Source organism: Harpia harpyja, chromosome 3 (genome assembly GCF_026419915.1).
Source record: "Harpia harpyja isolate bHarHar1 chromosome 3, bHarHar1 primary haplotype, whole genome shotgun sequence".
Taxonomy (NCBI): domain Eukaryota; kingdom Metazoa; phylum Chordata; class Aves; order Accipitriformes; family Accipitridae; genus Harpia; species Harpia harpyja.
In genome coordinates, this window is record NC_068942.1 from 36,720,806 (window position 1) to 36,746,747 (window position 25,942).

A 25,942-nucleotide genomic window follows, 5' to 3' on the forward strand; every position below is an offset into this window, starting at 1 on the left:
CGCGAGACCCCCGGCCGGCGGAGCCAATCGGAGGACGGCCTCCGGCTGACGGCCGTCCTCGCCGGCCAATGGCGGCAAGAGAGCCGTGCCGACCACGTGGGGCGCTAGGCGGCAAGTAGTACGGGGGCGTGTGGCCGCTCGCTCCCTGCCCCCCCCCTCCCTCCCTCCCCCCCCTCCTTTCCGGCGCGGCAGGAGCGTGGCGGGGCCGCGCGGCCCCAGGGCGGGCGGGGCCGGCCGCGTTGCCGGGTTACCCCGCTGGTTGAGCGGCCCCTCGGCCAATCGCGGCGAAGCGGGGGCGGGCGCCGTGACGGCCGCGGGTCGGCGGTGGCCGGGAGGGCTCAGTCCGGCCGCGGCCGCCGCCTCCGCAGCATGGTGGTCGCCGCCGCCGCCGCAGCGTTGCCGGCCGCCGGCCTCCTCTACTGGGTGGGCGCGCTGGGCGCCCTCTACGCGGCGGCTCTGGCCTCCTACCGCCTGCTGGCCGGAATCCGCCTCTGGGTGCTGGGCAGCGGCGCCGCCGCCGTGGGGCCGGCGCTGGGCGCCTGGGCAGGTGAGTGCGAGTCCCGGTCGGTCGCGACGGCTCTGCCTCGGACCAGACGGGGGGGGGGGGGGACGGGACGGGGGCTGAGCTCCTCACGGGGACAACGGGCGGGCGGGCCGGCCTGGGGCCGGCGGGTGCTGCTGCCGCTGTGGAGCCGGGCTCAGGCTCCCCGCAGGTAACGCGTGGGGCCGTGGAGCGCCGGTCCTGAGTGGAACGCGCTTTGTCGGGGCGGGCGGGCACGGTTTCTTTGAATTGGGGAGCGGGGCTGCGGCCGGTCGCCCCCCCCTCTCCGTGTCCCCCCCCGCCCCTCCGGCTCCGTTTGCCGGCGCCGGCGGGTGTCTCCGCTGCGCGCGCGCGCCGGCCCTGGCACCTCATCGCTGACGTCACGTCAGCCCCCCCCCCCCCCCCGCCATTCCCGCCCCCGGAGGAGCGGGCTCTTTTCCCTCTGCCGGCCCGGAGAAGGGCAGGAGAACGGCGGCGGGGGGGGGGGTTGAGGTGACCTCGGTACCGAACAGTAGCCGTGGCCGGGACGGGGTGGGCCACAGCGTTTAACTTGGCACCCCCGAAACGCAGGAGCGGTGTGGAAGCGTTGCGGGGGGGACACCCACACACGCTGTCAGGGCTGCGTTGCGCTCGCTTTTCTTAATTCTCCGATTCCTAGTCGCGCTGGGGGGAGACCGTTTCTCCCGTCTTGGTTTGACGCTGCTACAGTGGCTTTTAAGTGACGAAGAGGAGCTGGAAAGGGCTTCTCTGCCGGCGGAACAGATCAGGCCAAGAGAATTTTCAAATCCGTTCCCGCCAAAGGCAGAGGGAAGGGAAGATCCTGTGCCCGGTTGGGAGTTGGTAAGGTGGGCCCTAAAAACAATTGCAGACTGTAAGAGCTGTGAGTTTGAGATGAGATGATAGTTTTTAAAAGGCTGCGAAAGGTAATTCCTTCCCTCGGGAGGAGTAGGAGGACATCAAGGGCTTGGACCCTGCAGCTGCTTTTAGGTGGCGGACCCGTAGGTACGGCAGCCCCAAAACACGCTGGTAGGCTGTAGGGCTAATAAATGTGGTTCCCCATAACCTCTGCAACAGCCAACACAGAACTCGTGTGTGAACACGTGGTTGGGTAACTGAACCTCTGCTTGCGTGAGACACCAGTAAACCAGTGATGCTACTGGCGCAGCATACGTAATCTCAGAGCGTGTCGTGGGTCCTGCGTGCACAGGTTTGAAATACAGCAGCAATTCTTTGGACAAGTTGAGGCACTACATACAAGCGATTAAGGCCCACATCTTCCTTCCAGCTAGAGAAATGGTATGCCTGTTAAAGATATGGTTGGCCCAGGAGACCCAAAGCCTCTTTGACTTTCTAATGTTGGCTTTGATTATGTTACTGCATTTTATCCGTTGCCTGCTGACCTGTGGCAGCGCATCACACAAGTTTCAGTGGCCACTTTAGCTTGTTCTGTGTTCTTTCAAACTTGGAAGTTTGCAGTGCTTGAGCCGAACGCCAGCTTATCTGCTGGAACCACAAACTGTAGGCGGCAGATCTTCCCTCAGTCGCATCCTCAAACACCCCGTGAACAGAGAACTGCGATGCGAATGTCCTCTGTCACTGTGTTGTACAAGCGCAGGCAGCAGCAGGCCGTTGTATGTGGCCAATGGCTGCTCACAAAAATTATATTTTCTTTTTGCCACGATTCATGATCTTCAAGGCATGGAGGAAGAGGAGCGCTGGCAGTACAGCTAGATCCCCTGTGTTTATTACTCCTGCTCTGAAGTGGGAGCGCTGCTGCTACGTCAAGGAGGATGGAGAAGTAGGATGATGGTGCCTGCTAACTTGGACCTGAGCAGTCACTGTAGAAAGACACGCGGCCGTCATCAGCTAGCTGTTATATGTCCTCTGCATGCTACTGATGCAGGCGAGAGGCTGCTTTACTGGGGTAGCTGCTGTAGTCTCCAGCTGGAATGAGGAGAGATTTTCTCAGTCTGAATAAGCGCTGGGGTGGTTTGCCCTGAAGTGCGTTGCGGCACCGGCAATAGGCTGGGGAGGCTCTCTGTTTTCTCTCCTGGAAAGGAGGATGAAGGCACAGCTGCAGATACATTGGGTCACCTTGAGAACTGGCAAATTACTAAGTCATACTGAAGGAAGAAGTGCGTTTCCTCCTCTCCTGGTCTTTTTAAAACCAATGGGTTTGATGCTAATTAGCTGCTGTGATTACTGTGACAATGCATTCTTTCTAGTGCCCGGCTAGAAAGCAACTTTACAAAAACTGGAAAGCCCTTACAAGCTCTTTTGTAAGGGCTCCTTACTGCCCTTTAACTCTTCTGCCCGTCTGAAATTGAGTTGCAAATTCTTTCCTTGTTTTCTTAGCGGGGTTTTTGGTTGCGTATATGCAATTGCCTCTGTCTGTGCTCTGTCTGATTTGCTGGTATTTAGAAGGAGGGGGCGGTGAGGAGGAGGAACTATGTGAACCCGTAATGTACTCTGAGAAAATTAGGTTTGTACTGCTTTAAATAGCAGCTGTTTTGACAAAAAAGTTAATTTTTCTACGGTCACACTTAGGTGTGAAGGCCTGTATGCAGGTTTTCTGGTTTTCTCTCCCTGTAACTCACATCTGGCTTGGTTTTGGCTACTGTACAGTGATGGGGGTTGGGTGGGTGTTGTTTCGATGTGGGATTTCTGGGTGCGTCTTGAGAGAATACGGCGAAAACTTCTGGGTCGAGTGCTCTGTACCTTTAACGTGCTTCATAAATTGGTAACAGAAGATAAGAGTAACAGCTCCCTTGCTTGGAAAACAGTTTAGCTACATAAACCATAGACTCAACAGGAGCAGAGTGCCAAGGAGTCATTCTGAAATCAACAAGAATGCAGCAAAGATGTGGCTGTTCCGCTGCCTCCCTCTAGGCAAGCAGATCTGTTGGCAGCGCTGGTAGTTGTGATCCGTAATGGTATTTCCTTGGGTCAGATGAGAGTGTCCTATTCTTCTCCCATTGATGGTGGTGGCAGGCAGCCACCTTGCTTCTCTGCCATTGACAGTTGGGTGTATTCTGGAGTGCAGAGTGTCTGGAGCAGGGAACCGTCTGCTGCTGTCATAGCTCCCGTTTGGAGAGTTGCCGTATCTCCTATTTTAGGAAGCCGCCTCTTTTTCTGGAAAACATGAAATCGTTTTTTTGCCCCTTCCCTCCAGTAACTTGCTGAAATGAAGTCAAAATCCTATGGTAATTCAGACTGGGAGGGACCTCTGGAGGCCTCTAGTCCAACCTCCTGCTCAGAGCAGGATCAGCTGTGGGATCGGACCGGTTCAGTATATGCAAATAATCAGCTTTGTATATTCAGAATACAGCGGCACTGCAAGTTGGAGCGATCTGATGCTCTAAAACTTCTAACATCTTGGTCATGTCAGATACTTAAACTTTTTTTTCTTTTTTTCCTGGCTCAAAATTGCAAATATTTTAATGAGAGGGTTTGGTTTTTTTTCTCCCCCCAATTTGCTGTAACTGAAGTGAGGTGTTAACTGGAAGCAAAGTTTATTTTGACTGTGTAATTGGCCATATGACACTCAAAGAAAAATCCTGTTTTCTTTCAAGCCTCACAGTGGCTTAGAAAAGCATCCACTTCTTCCCCCAGTGCCTTTGATACAGGCATGGTTGAATAATTGTACATTTAGTGATTACAAAATGTCTGATAGTGATGACGCTTTCTCATGTGGTGAATACAGCTGTACAGTTGTATTGGGGCCAACAAATGTTTGCAAAGATGAGCTTGCTTTAATTAAGCTTCTTGGAGTTTATTCACTAGCATGCAAAAATAACTAAATGTGGGCAATTTGCTCTAGATTTCTTAAAAAAGAATCTGTAAGAGGTCATTAATCAGGATGGTGCTCTCAACTGCCTCTAACTTTCTGTAATTTGGTTTTAGACAAAACCCCCTTATTCGGTCTTAAACCATTCTTTTCCTGTGTAAATGTTTAACAAGTTCTTTCAGCAGCAGCAAAGCTGGGTGAACTCTCTGCGTGTTCTTGTTGGCTTCTTTTACCTAACATGGGCTACATTTGACTATGCACAGTCCAGCATCTAAAAATAGCCATTTGTATACCAGGGCCACTAAGGGAGGCATGAAAAATGTATGTAATTGGGTACATGAGCAGTAGAGTAGATACTTATTTCTGTCTTTCAGGTCAGCTCTTTTAAAAACTAAGAATATGCAGGCTGATTCCCAAACTCTTATTGACTAGGAAGTTGGGGTAATAACAAGCTCTAAATCAGACCTTAACAGTAATCTTAGTGGATGTATAAGATGGGACGCGTATGTGAAGAGGAAGAAGTGACAGGCTGGATTTTGTGCTTGTAAATGGTTTGAGTTAGATTCCATCTATAAGAATATGCTTCCTATGGACCCTGGAAACAGTGTCTTATAAACCAGACCCTGATCCTTATGAAGTTCTTGGGACAACCTTAATGAAATAAGTCAGATGAGAAATTATTTTAACGACAATTGAAGAACTCCATACAACGGACATTCCCTTTAGTGCTGATGAGGTGGTAACTTGTTGATAACTTTGAGCAGCTTTCACAAGCAACACTGTTTTTCAAGCTCCTTAGCATCAAATGAAATAATTGTTACCTGAAGGCTTTGTTGTTTTCTGCAAGTAGGTTTCAATCCCTGCCGCACAAATGAGCGCAATCTTGCTTTGCAGGTGTTTGGCAGTGTGCAATGATAGTTGACAGACCATGTCACAAATCACCCTTGCAGATTAAAACAGCCAACCTAGTGCAATGTGTGGCGAGGGTATAGTTAGTGGGGAAACGGGGAGTTGCAACCTCTCTTAGCACCGCTCTCTCCCCAGGATGCGAGAAGAGCGGCTCTGCGCAACTCCCCGTTTTCCCTGCACCTGAGTGCTTGGCTGGTGTGTGCGGAGCTTTGGGGAGAGCTTTTGGTTCTTTCTCGTTCTGTAGCAGAATCACTTATTCAGGGATTTATCGTCTTCAACACTTCGGATCTGTGGGGAGGGTTTTGTCAATTCTGCGTGGTTTTGTTCTCAATTCTGGGCGCTACACAAACACTTCTACCCTTGGATGAAATAAAGCATGGTGCTCGTCAGCCCCAAAAGTAAGGTTAAGAACATGTGAAAATATGCCAGCTTGCTTACAGCTCTTGATCATGACAGCTAAAGTCAAACTTGCAGCCTGAGCTTGGAGCCTGTATTTTTTTTTTTGTACGGCTATTTGCAAAGTGCTTCTGAAGGGTTACTGCACTGAAATGTGGCTCTGGAACGATCAGGTGCAAGTGTCCTAATCCTGTCTGAACTTCCCAGAAGTGCTGTGCTCCAGTGCTTATGGCTTTTTCTTCTCCCATTTACCATGGATTGTTTCCCAGTATCCATCCTAAATTTTGTCTGGTAAAAAACCTAGCTCTCTTCCTTTGGTCATCAATCCTACTCATAGCTCGTAGTTTAGAAGACTTCTGTCGGTGACTGCCTCCAGCCTGCTCTTTGTTGGACTACGCAAGCGCTGCTTTTGCAGAGCAACCCAGGAGAGGTGGGATCTCTGACCCTGTTGCTCTAGGCTCAGCAGCTCGCACCGCATGGCACTTCAGTGGGCTGCAACTCCTTTTGAGACCTTGCAGCTCTTAGCGAGTCAGGGAGGTTCTCTAGTATTTTTTTTATGTAGCCTACTGCTACTAACATATCCTAAAATCAGTTTTGCTTCCTGGACAATATAAAGGAGTGAACCATACTGTTTTCTACAATTTTGCTGTCTTTCTCCTTCTTGATTGCTTCTTTTAGGTGGTGTTTACCTTCGCATGGGATGTTACTGACTGTTTAAAATGCCTTTTAGTAGGATTGCTCAACACTTGTTGCGTTAAGTGCTCCTTCTTGCACTCTCTGGTCAGACGAGGAGAGGGAGAGCAAATGCTTAAGAGCCCAGAAGTCCAGAGTCCCATCTCCAGTTCTGCTGCATCCCTGCTGATGGGCTTCAGCACTTCACTTCTGGCTTGTGTCAGCACCTATTGAGACAAAACATGTTCGTGCGGGCACCGCCAACCTCCCCATCGATCAGGTTCCTAATCTCTAGCTCTGGAGTTTGATTTGGTGTGAACACTTCCATTCTCCTGGTTTTTTTTGAGAGATGCTTTTCATTTTTCAAGTGAAATTCTGGCTGGAAGTGTTCAGTAATGCAGAGCTAATGCCACTGGGGAACTTGAATGAGAATATGAACAGGCTTTGCCATGTTTAACTGCAGCAAGAGAGATGCATGTGAAGGAGAGTTGAATGCTGTAGTATGCTCTCTCCGTCTCCAAAAGAAAAAGCTAGTGGTGAGTGGAGGACAGATGCTGTTTTCATTAAGGTGAAATGAATACCCATCTCTGATAAACAGCCTGAGAGGGAAATGCTTGAAAATTTATTAGCCTGGGGGATGAATAGCTGTGTTATTTTAAGCTAGCTTGTTCTCTCAACCTTCTGTGTATTTTAAAGTAGGAATACTTGTAATGGAAACCAGTTGCTTAAAACTAGGGAATTTATGCAAGGATGTAATCTAGAGTAGTATCTTGCTCCAGTTCCTTTATATTGCCTTTTTGGCCAGTGTACTTCCCTCCCCCTTGGGAAGGTTACCTGTGAAGCGCCCTGGCGAAAGCAAGGAAAGGCCTTGTGTTGGGGTGAGGGGCACAGAAGCATCTCCGGCAAAGAAGTCCAACTGGAACTGTGCTGGGTGTTAGAGCCTGCTGGTTAAATGCACTCCTGTGTTGTAAGCAACAAGTGAGCTAGCAGGAGGTCCTGAGGGGGTGAGGGCAGAGCTGAGAGTGGGGTTTGGGGAAAACTGCAGTAGTTTACCACCTGGGAATTATTTTTTTGCTAGGGGGGTGAAACATGTTGCTATTCTTGGTCTTGTGAATATTTTCATTCCTAATCTATAGGGTTGGGATGACCATCTGTGCTGCAGAAGGGATGATAGTAAGAAAATACCTTTCCTCATTATTCTAACAGAAATGCTGAATGTGATTCTTTAGGCTTGTATATGAACACAAATGTGAGATAAGCAGCGAGGCTAGTGAGTAAAGAATCTCATGTTGCTGGGCTTGCATGTTTTAATCACTTGCTAATTAGATTTAGGGTTGCTGCTTGTAACTTCAGATGACTTCTATTGCTCACTTACTGATAGGCTTTAGGAAACCTAGGTTCCTAGAGTACAGCAAAACACTTCAGATTGAGTACATAATATCTGAAAATGCTAGAATTGGGACTATTTGACTTCCTTCCCCTGTAGTACATTTAATTGCACAAAAGGATTCTACTTTAAATCTGCTATTTTTTGACTCCCGATTATTTAACCTTAATGTAGTATTTTTTTTTCCAAAACTATGCAACTTCCTAGATTCCTGGAGTTGAAGTCTCGAGCAGTACACCATCACCCACTGGGTGAGTCATTAGCAGAGCTGAAATCCTGATCCACAATATAAGCTTCTCCAGCTAACACTGGAAAAGAGCTATATGCAAAATTTCCTACTGAGCTTTTAATTTACTCCCTTGCCCTCAGCCACAGATGGTAACACCTAAAATCCTGGTGTTTGGTTGTACGTTTTGAAAGAAAAGAAACCTCTTGTGTAGCAGTTTTTAAAACTGGAGATGAGATGTCCAGAAGCTGAGCCTCGGGGAAAACGGTGCCTGTCCCTTTGTTTCTTTACTTATTTTTCCATTTTTATATCACCCTGCCTGTTTCTCTCATGACTCAGTTGCTTGTCCCAAAGAGGATGGGAAACAGCTGTGTGGCTCAGGTTGAGGCACGGTCTGTGTATGTGCAGTACTTGCTGTCTAGTTGACTGTACAGGATTTGGTTTTGGTTGCTTGGGTTTTTTTTTCTTCTTTCTACCTCCTTCCTATTTTCACCTCTTAAGTAATTGTGAGCCAGGGTGTCCTAGGAGGGTGTATTACATCAGTCATGCCAGTACCCGCGGGACAGCGGCACTTCCACTTCTTGAGGAGCTCTATACTTACTGGACAAGGAAGAGCAGGGGTGAGGAGCTCAGCTCTAGGGATGTTAATCACAAAGATTTTTCCAAAGGATTTTCGTGTATGTTAGAAGACTACCACTGAAGCAGAAAGGGAGAAAATTGTAATGAGAGAATGGGTGTGGGATAAGCTCAATGAGGCAAAGGTTTTTGTTGTTGAGGGGAAGAAACTGTTGTGCAGAGACTAGAGAGTCCGGTCTCCTTCCAGAGTCTCTAGTCCCTACTTTTAGATGCAGAGGTTTGCAGAGGTGTGCAAGGGTGTGTGTAGGTATGGAAAGCAGAAGGCAGAGAACTCTATCTATAGTGTGACTGCGGCTACCCAGCCAGCACTTGCTTATGCTTGCACGCTGCTCTTCTCCATGCTCTAGTTCCCCACTGGATCCTTGTTCCAACAAGTCCCAGTTTCGTGTTCCTCGTCTGTGTCCAGCCAATCTGTTCCTCCAAAACTCCTCCCTTGTATCTCTTCTGAAGCCTCCAGTTGACCTGTTTCGCATGGGCTTCAGCCCCTCTGCTGCTTTCCCCAGGATTCTTATCCTGCCAGCAAAGGCGTTTGATCTATAAAGTCGTTATTCAGTAATAGTTTTCACAAATATTTTTTTCTTCAAGTGATGCATATGCCCAGTATTCCTGGTGTCTGGGTCTCATCTGCCACAGGAGCTTTCCCTCTCCAGAGCGTGACCGAGCAGAAGAGGTGATTCAGCACAGCTCAGGAGTCAGATCTCTAACAGGAGGGAGAAGCAGCAACCAGGGGAAGGATAGGGCAGTAAAGGATTGCTGCACTGCTGGAAGAAGCTGCTACCCTGCCAGTAGCTGAACAAGGGATTAGAGTTAGGGTGTCTTGGTGTTTGTTCCAGCCCTCAGACGTCCTGCATGTCTGGTGTGACAGAAGGGGGTGTGTGAACTTAAAGTTGTACTTAAAGGCAAGTTACCTGTCCTAATACAAACTCTTTACCTCAGTCTCTTTGTCCTGGTAGTCCCAATTCTGTCTTCAGATCTATGTCAAAACTTCAGGGGCTCCGCAGCTTTGTGTTTGTTCCTAGATTCAGATCTAAGATCCTCCATTTGCTGGACTGGCTCTTCACCTTTGCTATTTTTTGCCAACTCTAGTCATGCTCTGGGTGTTTAACCTACAGGGCCTTGTTCCTGTTCCTTTGCACTGGAATCGCTTTACTGCCTCTCTCACGTGATGTCAGTTTATAAATGAGATGCCATTGGTCACAAGAAGGGTGAGCGTGTAGCTTTACATCATGGCTTTCTGATCGAATTGTTTGGTGTGGGGAGTCAAGAAGGTAGGTGGAGAGCTCTTCTGCATTTTTCCTCCTTGTGCTGGCACTGCTGTTTGTCTTTTTCTGCAGCGATCTCGTTAAGAAGTCTGCCCCGCAGAAAATCGGTCACTTTTGGCTGTTTATGCTCCCTAGACTCCTTTGCCGTGGGTCAGATGAGTTCCAGCGCTGGTGCAACAGAAGGGAAGCTCAGCAGTATCATGAAACTCGATGTTGAGGATACAGTTAAGCCCAGTGGTCAGCTTGAGTTGCTCCAAGACCAGGAGCTGCCAAAAGAATTGCTTCTGCTTTAGTCACTGGCTGTGAGCTCTCACTGTGTTGCCTCTAGTCGATAAGTGGTGGTGGTGTGAGTGAGCTTCTTGCTAGCATGGCTGATGGCTAACTCTGCAAGAAAGACCAGCTGCGGGGTTAGCTGGATCAGCTTGCTGATTTGCCTGAAAAGCAATTAGTGAACAGATGCTGAGGAAGCAGGTAGGAATGGATGGTTGGGTGACATCCTGCAGCTACGCTGGCTTAAACTGAGCCTAAAACTGCAGGAGGAGCCTGTTGCCAGTTCCGTTTGGCCTCGTCTTGACGGGCTATTCCAAAGTCTTGTTTTGCTTGGTTCTACGTGGGTCAAGGTGGGCGGCATGTACGCGGTCCTCTTGTGGGTATGTTGAAAGGCTTGTTTGTGAGCTGCAGAGAACAGTTTTGGAGGCCCTTGCTAACAAGTTTTAACAAGCTGCTTTCCTTTTTGAAGGCTAAGATAATGATCTTGTATTGATTTGCTAGTTAGGGAATTAATTTTAAGAAGTAAAACTTTTTGCTGCTCCTTACACAGTAGTTTTAGTACCCTATTCTTTCTGTGGCCTTATGCTTGGGGACAGACCAGTTATATTTGGCTATATCTAAAACTCTAACTCTGGTAACTAAAATCTTGATGTTTTACAGTGTTTGAAAATGGGGGGGAGGGGGGAGCGGAAATCTGTTTATCCGGAAGTCATTTTGACTAAAATTTCTTGGCTTACAAAGAAAGAGGTGAATTTTCAAGCTGCCAGCTATGCAGAATTGTGGCAGGATCTCATCACAGCTGGATTTGTCACTTCTATGCTGTTGTTGGTTGTGGTTAAAATCAAAGTGTAGAAGTTCTGATATGAAACATTGCCTTGCCAACATACGAAAATAATGCATTTGTTCAGAGAAATGTTAGTGTGACCTACCAGTATAGACTAGCTTGTTTCAATTGTTTCAGTCACTGTTAGTAAGCTTTGGATTGAAACCACATCTCCTATGAACTAACCTAGAATTTGTCTCCTTGCAGCTTTGCTTTTTTTTTTTTTTTGCTTGCTTAAGCTTACTTTCAGCACAAATTCTGTACAAATGGAGGAAGTAGATCTGAGTAAGAATATATCTTACTTTATAAGTGCATATTGTTTTAAAATAGCCTTTACTGTAGAAGTTGGTTTATATTTTCATTTTTAAAGCCTTATTTTGGGGGGAATTAGTAGTATGACGTGTATAAGCAAGGGATGGTAATCATAACTTCTAATGCTCAGTCCTGTCCTGCCTATAGTCTTACTAGCTGTGGATCTTCTGCAGTCTCAAGTTTTGTCCTTATTCCTAAATCTTGGAGCAGTGATCATGTTTTAAAACAACTTGTGTTTTTTTTTTTTTCCTCCTTAAGGTGTCATAGTAGTTTTGATGCAAGCTACTTCCTCTAGCCACAATGGCCATTTTTAGCATGAATGATGTTCCGAAGTTCAGTAGTGCATTAGTTTGCAGGTGAGGTGGGCTGTTGTGCCTCTGACAGTGACCCAACCAGACTGTGCTGTGCCCCAGCTGGCCCATATTCAGAGTGCTGATGTCCATGTATGTGTCCTGGTGCTTGTGGGACCTTGTCGAGGTGGCACTGGTTGGCTGACCGTGTTGTAAGAAAGGTTTACGGGATCCAAAGGAGAGCTGCAGAGTTGGTGGAACAGTTCCTGTTGGCAGGGGGGGAGCTTTGTGCTATTTTGAGGGGTCTCTTGAAAGACAGGCTAGAAGGACCTGAGGATAATAAAGCTGTTTTGGCAGGCTGGTTCTGGTCAGTGGACTAAAGGTACCAAGATCGGTCTATGCAGAGGTGGTAAGAGCAACCTCCTTTGCTCCTTCCTAGTGTCTGACTTCTAAAGGAGGGTTTTCTCTTGGACCAGAGAGAGAAGTCCAATAGCCGTCCCCCTGTCCCACTCAGGGAGGAGTGGGGGGAGCACTACTGGAAACCTTTTCTGTTGTTTGTTCCTCTAGTGGAAGCTGTAAACCTTTCTAAATCAAAAAGTCCTTGAGAAGTTGGGATAGGAGAGCTGCGAGGATGGGATGTCAAAAAGGGAGGAAAGCATCAAATAGAAAAAGAGGGATGGGGCAGGATGTTCATAAAGTCAAACAGGGAGCCAGAGGGGTGCAACCTATTGCGGGTGCTGCTTTCCAGAGCATCCAGGCAGTTGGCGGATGCTGTTCTCCCTCTGTAGTGTTACATCTTTGGACAAAGGGTGTTGCTGGAAATTTGTCTGAGCTTCCTTTTTTTTCCTGAGCCATGGCCGGTCAGCTTGCTTGGGACAAGCTGAAGAGTCCTGTCACCACTTACTTGAGTGGAAGACTCTCTAAATGAAAAGGGCCTAGGGGAGATTGCAGTGAAACCCTTGGAAGGAAATTGTGGTGGATCTTGATGGCGGGGGGTGTGTGCGTGCTGCATTCTTGGTGTAAGTATCCATAGAAGTCTCCCCCTTGCCAGGAGCAGGGTACACGTTGAGGAGGACATGGTGAATATCGCTGCATCCGTGCCGGTGCTCCCCGATGGAGCCAGGGCTCCGTGGGACCTGAAATTCACCTGGGGTGAGGGCTGGCCCGGGGGTGCTCCCCTCTGCCTCGGCTATGGGAGAGGGGAGCACGCAGGGCTGTTGGCATCAAGCGAAAGGCGAGCGCTCTGTGGGAGCCGCACGGGGCAGCGAGGGGTGCGGGGAGCGCTCCCAGCCGCGCCGCTGCTGCTGCCCGCCGCCGGGGCTGCGGAGAACGCGCCGGTAGCCCCGGGCTGGTCCTGCTGGAAACCAGGCTCTCTGGAAATGCCGGTTGCCGGCCCGGAGCGCGTTTTTAGCGTCCAGATTATCGGTCACCTTGCGTGCCGTGACGCGGGCGTGTTGCCGGGGCGGGAGGCATCGGGCGCGGGGAAATGGCCGCGGGGCGGCGGTTCGGCGGGCTGCCGGCCTCTGACGGCGCGCCCCCGGCCCGCCGCGCCGCGGCACTGCGGCGCCCCCTGCCGGCCCCGCCCGGCGGCGGCGGCGGTTCGGCGCCGTCGGTCGGAGCCGGTGCCGCCGCCCCGCCGCGCCGCGCCTCTCGGCGGGAGCCGGCCCGGCTGCCCGGGGGCTCCGGTGGGCGGCGGGCGAAGGCCGCCCCCGAGAAGGGTTAACGCCGCCTTACCTCAGCCGCCCCGGGAGGGAGGGGGGGAGGGAGGGAGGGAGGAGTGCCGTCACTGCGGCGGCTCCCGCGCCCGTTACCTAACCGGTGACATAACGCGCTCCCTCCGCTCCGCTTACGAAACGCCCGGGGCCAGCACTGGGGCGGGTTCACAGACCCTGCGGGGAGGTGGCGGGGCCCTTTTGGAGCCCGGCCGGGGTGCGACTGGCTTCCTCCTCCCGGGATCCCCGTTATTCCCGGGGTGCGGGATGCCCTGACTCCCAGCCCACCCGGCCCGAGGGGCTGCGGGCCGCCCCGTCCATAAGCCGGGCGAAGGAGGAGGAGGAGGAGGGAGTTCTCCCCAAGTTTCATTAACAGTTTGCAGCGAGCCGGCCGTGCGGGTTGTGAATGGACGGCGCCCGCCGTTATGAATCGGAAGGGGCGCCATTCATCCGCCGGACCCGGCAGCCCGAGCCGCGCCCGGGTGTGACGGAACCGCGGGGGGGGGAACCCACGCGGAGCCTGGGAGGGGGGTCCGCAGCCGCCTCGCGTGACGGGTACACTGGTCCACGTGCGGCCGCGGGGGGTGGGGGGGAGCTGGGGGCCGCCGAACGCAGCCTGCGCCAGCCTGTGCGGTGCCCACGGGCCCTTCCTCTGCCTCCCTGCTCCACCAGGGAGAAGAAAGTGCATCGAATCAATTGTAGCCGAAATATTCGCGGAGGCTTGATGTGAGCCTCGTTTCCAGAGGAAAAGCCGGGGAGTTTTCCGCCAGGGAAAATACTGCAAGTTTTCAAGGGCTCGGAGTGAAATATAGAAGGCATCGGTGGCTGTTTCTTTATTTAGAAGTGGGAAGGGAGAGGCAGTGTTGCCTGAGCTTTTCCTTCAATCTTTAATGCAAACACCTATTGCAAAACAGTGCTGATGCACATTAAAACAGTCGAGGATTTCTAAAGCGCTTTAACGTAAGAGTCTCCCTAATGCTTGATGGTAATTTATCGAGGGCATTTCTCATGAGACAGCTGTTACCTTCCAAATTGATTAACTTGGGCGTGTTAATATCATTCATCACCCCCCCCCCCCCCCAGGATAGAAATACTCAATTAGAGCAAATGTAATTAAGAGCATGGGATGGAAGGGACCTCTATAGAACAATAACTACCAAATATTCTCATTTTAGCTAAAACTATATATATATGTACTTTTAGGGCCAAAAAATTCAGATTAGTCTTCAGATCTGATCTGTTTCTAGCACTGCACGTTTGTCTTTCGGCTCTAAGCGACCCCCTTTTATGAATGGTAGGTTTTGCTCAATTGAAGACTAGTCTGTCCTCTGTTCCTTCTTAAAGTCTGTGGGCTAGAGGGTGCTGCTGAGCACTTGAGGAATCCTCCTGACAATGCGGAGAAGAAAGACTTTTTAGAAAGGTGTGGTTTGAGCTTGTTTAAGCTTTTGTTCGAGAACTGCAGTGCACAAAAGCAAGATAATCAGATGACTTCTAACTTAAACAAAATTGCACTTGTGTATCGGTTTCTAGTGCGTAGGCTAGAATGTAAAATGCGGACTTTAAACAAAATAGTACCTCACACTTGTACGCAGGGTATCTTTTGAAGATAAGTTTAACAGCTTTTCAGGAACTTTAGACTTTGTCTTTTTTTTGTATGAACCATCTATTTGAATAGATTGCCTCTCATCATAATTAGGTAACTCCTGAAGACTCTAGAAATTTAAATCCTTCTTCTCTACCTTTTTAAGGGTTGCCTTTATAACATCTCAGCAGCTGAATAAAGACTTCCCAGCTACATCAGCTTTTCTCTGTGCTTGTCTTTGCATCTTTTTAACAGCACATTATCTACTAAACATACTCTTAAAGCCATCTTTGTCTCTGACAATGCACGAGAAGGTATTTCCAGTACGACTGAGAGGGCTCCGCTTTTAACAGAAATAACGGTCTTATTTAGAGTGAGAGGTTAGAAAAGGTTTAGAGCCATTCCTAGCATAGCATAAACGTGTGCACCAGCTTCTCGAGGATCTTGGAGTGCACGCGATCATGCTTGAGCCTGTGAGAGGGGACACCCCTGAGGGGTGTTTTCTTCTCTCCCCAGAAGTGCTACGTTAGCAGTTGGTTCAAGCATGATTGCACAGATAGTTCATCTCAAACTAGCGAGGGGAAAGGGAGGAGGAGTCACATTGGATGTTGTTTTGTGTCTTGGGTAGCAACAGGCAGCTTAAATGGTCTAGTTCACCTTTTTTTGTACTTGGGAACTGAAGATTTGGGTGACCTGAAATTCTGGATCTTTCCATGCGGCAGGAGCAGAAGCATAACCTTTAACTAGAAGATATAATAATATCTCTAAACAAGAAGATATTGCTTCTCACTTACTGTATACTACTTCAAGAAGCCATCTAGGCTAATTAGTGTTCTAAACCCTTCTATTTTATTAGCTAATTTAAGTGCTGGAGACTTTTACCTGTAGTGGTCACATAAGTTTCAGTCCTCATTTATCCTAGACGAGCTGCACACAGATGTAATAAAGATATGATAGATTCACCTGCTCACTTAAAATTGCGAATGTCCTGCAGTCCCACAGTTCTGCAGCCTCACGTGAGGAGCGGTGGGCTGGGTGAATGGGAGCAGCTCTTTCAGGCTCTCGTGACACCGGTGACAGTTTCTTACCTCTGTGTCTAAGACGACACATCTTACATTGCTGCTCTGCTCTTCCTTCATCTCAGGAAAGCCACTAGGAACTGGCCTGGTCTCTTGGCTTGTTATTGCTCCTGTGGCGCAGGAGTGAAGCAGACATATGCATGCTTGTACTCTCGCTTCCTGCTGTATATACATTAAAGGGCCTGAGCTTGCTTTCCACAGTCGTCATCCTCCTGCCACCTTCACAAGGCCTTGTAAAATTCCCCATGTGATGCTCCCCATACTGCTGTTCTGGGGCTTCAGGTATGGAAGTCTCTGTGCTTCAGCTTCCCTACTTTGGAGCAGGTTACACGGTTTGGGCATGAGTCTTGTTGCCACTTCAGCTGTTCTGCAGAATCCTTATTTTCATACCTCTGTGTCCCTAGAGCGAATGCTAACTTCTCAGTGTACAACTTGTTTTAACGTTGCTTCTAGCCAAAATGAATAAAATATCGCTGGGTGTCTTCCTGCCTCAATTTCTGTTCTACTTCTGAAGCAGTCAGGATCTCTAAGAGAGTTTAATTCCCTGTTCTGTATATAGCTTCTGAATGAAATCTGTCCAAGTCTTGCTGCTTTGCAGCCGGATTCCTTTTTCCCCAGATAGCCTGCGGATGTTACAAATTCTGCCTACATCGGCTTCCCCACGCTTTTGTTGGAGGGGGAGGAAGTAAATACGTTGTGTGGGTGGTGGGGAGGCAGAACTTGACTGCTCCAAACAAGTAGTAAAAAGTTGTCAAGCTTTTCTACTTCTGTCTGTCTTGCGTGGTACATGACGTCATGAGAACTCATGAAGAGGGGAGGATCTGAGAAATATCCTAAAACAAAGCAAATGCTTTTGCTGTGCTCAGATCCATCTTTACACCTGCTCTCTCCTGATCTGTTACGCACTGTAGGAGCTGAGGTGTAAAACTTGAAACGAATGTTAATGCTACTCATGCTAACTGCAGGCTGTGCAAACTGGCCTGTGAAACAAGATGCAAATTGACTCGTGCTCAAGTTGGTTTTTGTTTTACGGCTGCTTAAAAAAAAAAAAAATCTAACCCTGCAATGTAATCAGGATGTTAATGTAGAGTTTAAATAGATCACAAGGGCAAAGGTTTGGAAATACAAAAACAACAAAACCCAAGCCAAATGTTGAGTTGTTATACGTACGTGATAACATGCAGGGGAATTCCTCCTGAGCCCTAAATGCTGGCCATGACTGATAAATGGATGGTCTGAAATAGTAGGTAAGAGCTGCTATATATACCCTGCATGTGTTAAGCAAAGGAATCAAACTCTGCATGGCAGCAGATTGGGCTCATGCATTTATTAATACACTGTGTCCATGACCACACATTCAATACAGTAAGGGTACTTCTGTTTTTTTATGGCCCTTGCATGTCTTCTTCCCCCATAGGCCCCTGGAGATCAGAAGTCAAACAAAAGTAGTTTCTTGGGTAGTTCTGACTTTGGGAATACATCTGTTATTTTGGGGGAGGGGACAGGTGGAATTTGAGTTTATAAGGGGTCAGTGGAAAACTTACCAGTAAGCTTGAACCTGCTACATGGAGGTCCACATGGCTATTGCAAAACCCAAAGGATCCACAGATCCAAAGGGCTGAAAAAAATCCCCATTTAAAAAATAATTTTAAAAAGCCCTAGCATTTCTGGAACTCTTCTCGTTTTTAGAATTTTTAGCTATTGAAACAGTCATATAGCAGAAATGTGTCTTAACAGTTGTCAGTTAGACACGAGAACTTTTTAAAAGATCTCCAAGAATGGAAATAGCTTTGGGAACGATTAAATGTTGTATTAGCTTTGTGGGCTTTTCGAAGTCTTTGCAAAAAATTCAGCAAGGAAACCAAGCTGCTTCATATTCCAATAGAAAATCAAGAGCTCAGAAAATCCCTATACAATGTTGTGTAACTTTCTTGTCATGTACAATGCAGGGCAGGTGTATTTGCTGATGGGTGTATATATACGCTTTTTCTCTTCATGTGTAAAATCTACCTCTTTCTTGGAAGATACAACTTTAAAAAGGGTGACCTGTGGGTAATATGCTGGTGCAGAGAACAGGAAGGTGTCAATGCAGGGTTATTGGGTATCTTGTAACACGTTTTAATATGGCTTGGGCCCTTAAATGAAAGGTTCTGGGAGAGCCCTTGCAGCTATTGCATCACTTGCCAAAAATAGCATCTTTACTGCATAAGGCAGCCTGTCTGCAGTGTGGATAGGCTTGAGAAATTAGTGCTTAGTGCTTCTTGTGAATGATGTTCAGTCATTTTTGCTTCTCAGCTAAGCAGGTTTTTAGTCTAAATTTTGAGGCGGAATGAAGTAAAAGGTTTTATTTTCTATCTCTGGGGGTGGGGTGAGTTTGAAAATAGCAGTGTCCACAGTTCTGTCTGCAGCATGATTCTAAAAATACATTTTTAAGCTTACTGAAATTACAATTTAAAGACACTGATAAATATGTTCTTATATTGTAATTGTCTGGGGAAGGGAAGAAAAAAAATTGCTTTGTGCAGAATGAGGTAGTCTGCTATTCTCATCAATCACTTAAAATTTAGGAGTGTTTTTTTTTTTTTTTTTAAATTGCAGTTATACAATGCAAGCGAAGTATAATGCTAATCTAAATTCTTATTAAAAAAAAAAAAACAAAACATAAACCCCAAATCCCTTCCCTTGAAAATAGAAGGTGTGTTCTACAGTGGTTTTTTCCTTCACTTATTCTGAAATCTTAGTCAAGATGTACCAGCAAGGGAGTGTGTTTGTATTCCAGTGGTGTTGCTGAACCAGACAGGTCTGCAGCACAGCATTTTATTTTTAGACTCTAGGTTGCCATTTTTATCCTGTAAAAAATATTCATCAGTGTCTGGGTGACAGGCCATCAGTTTTTATAAATGTGTCAGACCACGTTTTTTCCACCTCTCTCTCTACTTCTCCTTTTATGTCCTGCTGTATACATTTCTTTTTTGGGGGAAAGGGAGAGGGGGAACGAGGGGGCGGGTTTTAATTCATGCATTAGATTTTTCAGTTCACAGATCTTTAGCGTCACGCGGTTCATTCATCTTCTGCACTCGGCTGCTTACGCAGCTTTGCTTATTGTCTGCAATGGGTGAACTGTTCTGGTGCATAGAGCTGAAGGGATGGGAAGGGGCGAAACGGGTTTGCTGCTGGACCGATTGCCTCAGCTGCCCTCTCTGTGCTCGCCCCCAAAATACCCTGATGTGGCAGTGCTATTGAGAAATACCTTCGTGTATGGTTTCGGGGTACTCGTCAGGTATAAAATTAGTTCCTGGAGAAGCTCTTGAAGATCTCTTTGCAATAAATTTATATAGGTCAGCTGACTTCTATTTTTAGAAGTGGGGAGATCTCTTCTGGTCTGGGACATTGAGAAGCGGCTAGTGCATGGCAGCAGGGGCTCCAAGCAAGCCGGTTTTAGGATAGTGAGGCAGTAACTCTCACTAAGCGTGAGTTTATCGCACAAATTTCTCTTCGTGGCAGGAGTGCCACATGTTACAGTTGCTTTCTAGGGTGCTGGACTTCTGAACCTCCATAGTGCAGCTGCCCTTTATATGTGTGGAAAGCCTGAGGCTTTCATAAAAAATACAGATTAGAATGAATCATAGAATGGTTTGGGTTGGAAGGGACCTTAAAGATCATCTAGTTCCAACCCCCCTGCCATGGGCAGGGACACCTTCCACTCGACCAGGTTGCTCAAAGCCCCATCCGACCTGGCCTTGAACACTGCCAGGGATGGGGCATCCACAGCTTCTCTGGGCAACCTGTTCCAGTACCTCACCACCCCCACAGTGAAGAACTTCTTCCTTACATCTAATCTAAATCTACCCTCTTTCAGTTTAAAGATGTTACCCCTCATCCTACACTACAGTCCCTGATAGAGTCCCTTCCCATCTTTCCTGCAGGCCCCCTTTAGGTACTGGAAGGCTGCTATAAGGTCTCCCTGGATCCTTCTCTTCTCCAGGCTGAACAACCCCAACTCTCTCAGCCTGTCTTCATAGGAGAGGTGCTCCAGCCCCCTGATCTTCTTCGTGCCCCTCCTCTGGACCCACTCCAACAGGTCCATGTCTTTCCCCTGCTGAGGACGCCAGAGCTGAATGCAGTACTGCAGGTGGGGTCTCACCAGAGCGGAGTGGAGGGGGAGAATCCCCTCCCTCGACCTGCTGGCCACGCTGCTTTTGATGCAGCCCAGGATACAACTGGCTTTCTGGGCTGCAAGCGCACATTGCCAGCTCATATTCAGTTTTTCATCCGCTAATACCCCCAAGTCCTCCTCCGCAGGGCTGCTCGAAGGGTTGCTCCTTGAGTCCATGTCTTTCCCCTGAACCCAAACATGAGGATCTTGCTGTAGGAGTGATAGAAGCTTGCTTTTGATTGACTCTTAGCTGCTTTTCCTGGTGTTGGGGGAGAGTTGTTGCTTGTGGGAGGTGGCAACCAGGAGTAGCTTGCTGCTGGAGCTGAGTTAGCTCATGGCCCGAGGGGGACCCACCTAGGAGGGCAGTGGATCGCATCATGGTCTAGCTGCATATTTAGGTTTTATCCAAATGATGGGAGACATAGCATCTGAAATGCTGAGAGGGGACTGAGAGAAACAAGTGAAAATAGTGCAAAGACTCTCACTAGTTAAAGGTCTGAGTCAACTCTGTCCTGATTAGTTTTGATTTCTTCAGAATTTTAAAAACTTTTGAAGTCTTGGGAGCGCTAGTACTCAAGATGGCTTGTTGGTGTAGGGCCAAACTTAAGTGTTATAAGTAATGGTAGGTATTCACAAATGTAAGAGCAATAAAATTATCAGGATGGTTGGTTACTGATACTTTTTGGGTTAGAAGTGGAGATTCAGTATGCTTAGACTGTATATACACACCTGTTAAGCTTTCTTTAAGGGGGGAAAAAATGGATTAGATTTTGATCTTATTTGGAGAGGCACTGTAGATTGAGACCTTCCTAAGGAGGGTTCTCCGGTACAATCGTGCACCTTCTGAGTATGGGAATATAATATACTGAGCATGTGGTGTGACTTAACTAGTAACCTCCTTAAGTGTGTATAATTAAACAGTAGCTTATCGAAGATACACTCTATCAGTTGTATTTCTGCCACATGAGATAATGTAACACTATGCCTTTCTCAGGGTTAAAACTTGTTTTTCCTTCTACACAGGTAGGTAGCTGTCCTGATTAATAACATTCATTCCTAAAAATGGAACTCTTTCATTTTTGCGTATTAGGGTTTGCAAACCCTAGGAAAGTGGCCTTGTGGAAAAAAAGTATAGTGGTAGGTGATACTCCAGAAGAAATTAAGTAACCCGTGTATTTCATTTTTTTGATCTGTTTTGACTGTGATGAGTTTGAAATCATGTTGTAAATAAGAGGTTAAGGGTTGGACGCTGGACCTAAAATGGTTTACTGTCGTGAAGGGTAATGATATTCAGGTTGGATAAACGTTACAGGAGAAAGCGGGTAAGGCAGAAACGTGCTAGTGACTGCACGAAGCGAGCACAGGCCTGGCGTGGCTGGTCTGAGCCAGAGAGAAAAGGCTCGCTCACACGTGAGGCTGCTCCAGCGCAGCCTCGTGTGTGCCTTCAGCACGAAGATGCAACGGTGGCCAAGTTCATCCGTGCAGACCTAGGTTAGCTAGTAAGCCCAGGAGCGCAGCGCGGGTATGTGGTTCCAACGCCTAGCTGGGGTATTGGTACTGATCTGGCAGGAGTAGGGTGAACCCAGCCTGGCACCCCTCTGGGACTGTGTTGGCTCTCTACTTTCCTTCCCAGGGTTGTCGGGAGCTTTGTTGTTCCCAGGGCAAGGAGGTTTGTTGCTTAGGTGCGGTGCTGAGTGTGAATGCCTGAGTCCAAGGCATTCCTCAGCTCTCCAGGAGGCTGAGAGGCTCCAGATAAAGGCACCCAGTGATTCTGTGAGAGATGACTTGGGTCTGGATGGGCTCATCAGCTGGAAGCTGGCAGGGTGTGTTATGTGAGAATATACCCCTGAGAGTACCTGTAGCTCTCTTTCTTCTCAGAGACCACCTCCCTGTCTTTCCCGGAGAATGTTTTATCTTGGGCACATTGATCCTTGTTGCAGGCTTAAATGCTGCAAATGTTTATTATCTTTGGCACAAGGCAGGGTGCTGATGAGGGTGAAGAAATGTCCAAGCAGTTCTGCGGCTTGGGGTTCATTGGAGCTGGGAGTTAAGAAGAAAAATCAGTTTCTACAGTGTCAGTTTTCTTAGTCTTTCTGTGCTTCCCAGTTTGCCTATTTTTGGTGTATTGTTGACGCACTGAAATTCAACTCTGTAACTTGCATTCGAAATGAACGTTTTAATTCTGGAGATGGGGAAGAAGCATGATTTTTCTAATAGAGGGAATATATTTAGATCATTTTGGTATTTTAAATGTACTTAATTTTTTGATTCATTTGCTATCTGCAAATCTGTAGTCCAAAGAGATTCTGACAGAGGCTCCCACCAAAGGGTTGCCCGAATGTCTAATCTTTCAAATTTTGTTCTATCCATTAGATTTACCTGTTTAATAAATATGTAGAATAACTTGAAAATCCACGACTTCAATTTAAAAGACAGAGAGAAAGTTAAGCAAAGCGATTGGCGTTGTTGCTTACCACGACCAGGAGGTGATGGAGAGAGCACCAAATCCCAAACTAGCAGATGAGTTTCAAAAAGAACAGAAGGAGGTCCCATGCAGGATGTAGTTCAGCTGTGTAGCTTCCTGTTACAGTCTGTATTAGATGCTAAAGATTTACATGGATTAAAGAAAATTACTGTAAAAGATCTTGATAGCTTTTTCTCCTGTGAATTTGTCCAAGGTCACCAGCTGTAGTCCACCAAATCGCAGAGCTGCAAGTTGAAGACAGGAGGAGTATGCTGGAGAGGTTATACTATGTTTTTTTCCCTCGCTTCCAATGTAGATAGTAGGTTATGTGCAAATGGAGGGAACAGGTGAACGATGACAGGATGCTTTTATTGAGTTACATGGTTTTGGTTTTTTTTTTTTTCTAACGACCTGATGCGTCGGGATGTGCCGTGCCCATACTGAATGAGGCATTATACTTGAAATGTACCCAAACCTTTATTTGAAGATTTCTTCAAGACTTTGTGTTTTGTATAATTCTAAATAGTTCAGGTCCTAGTCATGAAACTGTGAAAGGTCAAACAATGTTTCAAAGGTGTACAGAAAAGGTTGTATTTAGCACTGCATTCTGGGGTCTCTCGACAAGTACAGCAAAAAATTATGGAATTTCATGCCCACAGTCTGATCTTAAAAAGCTGTAACAAGGTCCTGTTGCTTCTTTTCAGGACCCAAGCATTTTTGGAGACTGGTGTCCTCACTGTGAATATGGGTGTGCTTGAGTAAGATGGTTTGAGTTATTGCCAGCACAATATTTCCCGGTTCAGATCCTCTTCACGAATCCAGTTGCTGTTCTGTTAGGACCACTGTACATTTGTCTCTCGTATCATTTGTGTCTCATCTCTAGCTGCAACTAGCTTCTCTTTCATGAAGAGATGAGCAGACACTCTGGAAGTCAAATTGTGTGTTGAGATGGGGAGGGGAAAAAAGGAGAATTTCTCTGATGTCCTCTGGCAACCTGAGGAAGCCTAGACACATGTGATTAATAGGATGTATCAAAAACAATCAACAAATTAGTCAAGCTTATTTTGTTTCCCATTTTCCTTCTGACCCATTTAATGGATAGTAATGAACAGATTCTTGTTGCAAGTTTGTAGTTCTGTTTCCAGAGTTACATCTGTCTTGTCCTGCACTGCTGTCTTGCATCTTAGAGCTCCTCCAGCAGGTCAGGTTCCTTACCCTTACTGTGCTCTTCAGAGTCAGAAGCAAATTTTTTTCTCCTTTGAGATATCCTGATTTCCAGTTTCAATTGTGACCAACTTATACTTTCTTCCCAATGTTAACCTAAGCTTTTCCTTTTCTGGTGGTTGTACTACATGTGCTTATGAAGAACAAACAAAACCCTTTTAACCTCATCTGCCAGAACAGGTAATTCTTAATCATCTTAGCAGCCCTTTTTTTTTGCAGCTGTTCCCATTTAAATTACTTAATGTATTATTGCTTTCTATTACTATGGGAGACATCTCAGTGGATGCAATCAGGTTATATAAGTTGTCTTTATAGCTGCATCAGAATGGCAGTTTATAGTCCATTTTATATTCAGCCACTGCACCCCAGGTACCTTTCTTCCATTGCTTACAATGGTCACCTCACCTCAACTCCAAGCAAAGTTAGGCTCAAGTGTGTGTCTTGACATCGGGTACCTCCAGGTTATTGTGTAATATCTGGCAATATTGCTTTTATTAACTCTGGTCTATAAAACCATCTAATTCTTTGTGGTGTGACGCTGTGATCCTTTTCAGTAGCTAGGTTGTCTGTGAAGTTCACAAAGCATTCCCTTCTTTGCGTGATGGTCGCTAGTAACAGTGCTGAACAGGATTTGTGCTGATATCGGTCTCTGAGGAGTATAACTAGTAATTTGTTTTTATCCTCATAAAGTTCCTTTTTTTTTTTTTTTTTTTTTCTTGTCTGAACCGTTGTAGACACCTTCCCAGGTAGCTCTTGACGATACTCTTTAATGTTTGGTCCCAGTCACCTTCACAGTCATAGTTTCTTATGGTCATCATATAAAACGATTTTCTTTTGCTTCACAGGTCTAGACCATTATTCTTGTCTAAACTGATCACACTTTTTAAAAGTTTGGCACAGTTTGCCTTTTGATTAAAAGTAGATCTAGCACTGCATTTTATCTCAATCTCCACCTTTTTGTATGCTTGTGATTATTCTGACACCTTGCATAGCTTTGACTTGAAATGAATAAGCCCATAGGTTGCCAAGATCACTTGTTCTCCTCTTCTATTCGCAGGTGTTGGTTTTTTGTTGCCATGTCACTGACTTGAATTTATCTTTCTGCCTGTTACAAATACATAGTGAAAGAGGAAAAAAAAAAAATCTCAAATTTCTTCTAGAGCCTTCTTATGTAGAGCCTTCTTTCAGCTTTGCAGGCTTCAAATCCAGAGGCCCTTCTGCTGGCTGCTTAGCTCCTCAGAAAAGCAACTTACCTATGCACATTTCCAGTGGCTAACACACGGAAACCCTTCAGATGGTGTCAGTTCCCAGCTATCTCATCTTCAAAATTTTTCTGTTGTATTCACCCTCTCCTAGAGGCAGAAAGAACCAGAAACAGTAGTTTGAATGACCTCCGTGTATGTGCTTTCTTGGCCTAGTCGTGCTTGCAGTGACTGTCAGCATCTGTCACGTATTAAACAATGACGAACAAATAAGAGCTTGTTTTGCTGAATATTAATACTATGCAGTAACTCTTATGGTAGAGTCTTACTGAGCACAAGGCAGCTATAGCTTTTGCCTATGCTTAACTGAATTTAAACGGACTTGAGCAGATGATCTGAACAACTTCCTCGCTGTTGCAGAAGTTAAGTTCAGGGCACTTTTGGGTTCATCTGACGTTTCCTGGATCAAAAGCTTTGAAAGCAGCAAAGTTCTTAAATTTGTAACAGGATGGGATGGGGGCTTCTGAACGCAGGAGACAGGACGACAAAGTTCCCCCTCTCCTCCCAGACTCCCATATCCATAACGCAGCAGCCCATGACTAACAGGAGAAAAAGACCTCATGGCAAAGATGTGAGTGTGAGCACATGAAGGAAGGCTGCCCTGGAATTCGGAGAGCTCACATAGAGGCAATTGGAACTGATACGGCATAAGCATTGCCTGTGACTTTTGTGAACTCTTCCGTCTGGTTTTCTTGTTGGGATTTCTAGATTGCTTCTAGCTTTCAAGTCTAAAGAAATCTTGAGAGTGCACTGCCCAAACCCCTTTCTTGCTGTAGTTCTGGATGAAATGGGAACTTGTCAGTGCTGTGATATTTATAGATATTTTTCTACCCACAATCCTAGCTCCTAGACACAAGCTGTTACCAAGTAAGTGTTTGGTTCTGGGAATTGAACCTTTTTCTGTAGCCTGTCTTTTCAAAGCCTGACCATTAGGTGTTAGCTCCTTTGTGCA

General features: G+C 46.9%; 1 protein-coding gene across 1 annotated transcript in view; it reads left to right on the top strand.

The window, feature by feature from the left end:
* The first annotated feature begins 316 nt into the window (after positions 1-316).
* The window catches only part of HSD17B12 (hydroxysteroid 17-beta dehydrogenase 12), a 92,360-nt gene continuing 66,734 nt past the window's right edge, over positions 317-25,942 (top strand). The window contains exon 1 of the mRNA XM_052781919.1: positions 317-547. Within this exon, the coding sequence (XP_052637879.1) occupies positions 370-547 (178 nt within the window). The 5' untranslated portion in view covers positions 317-369. The remainder of the gene's footprint in view (positions 548-25,942) is intronic.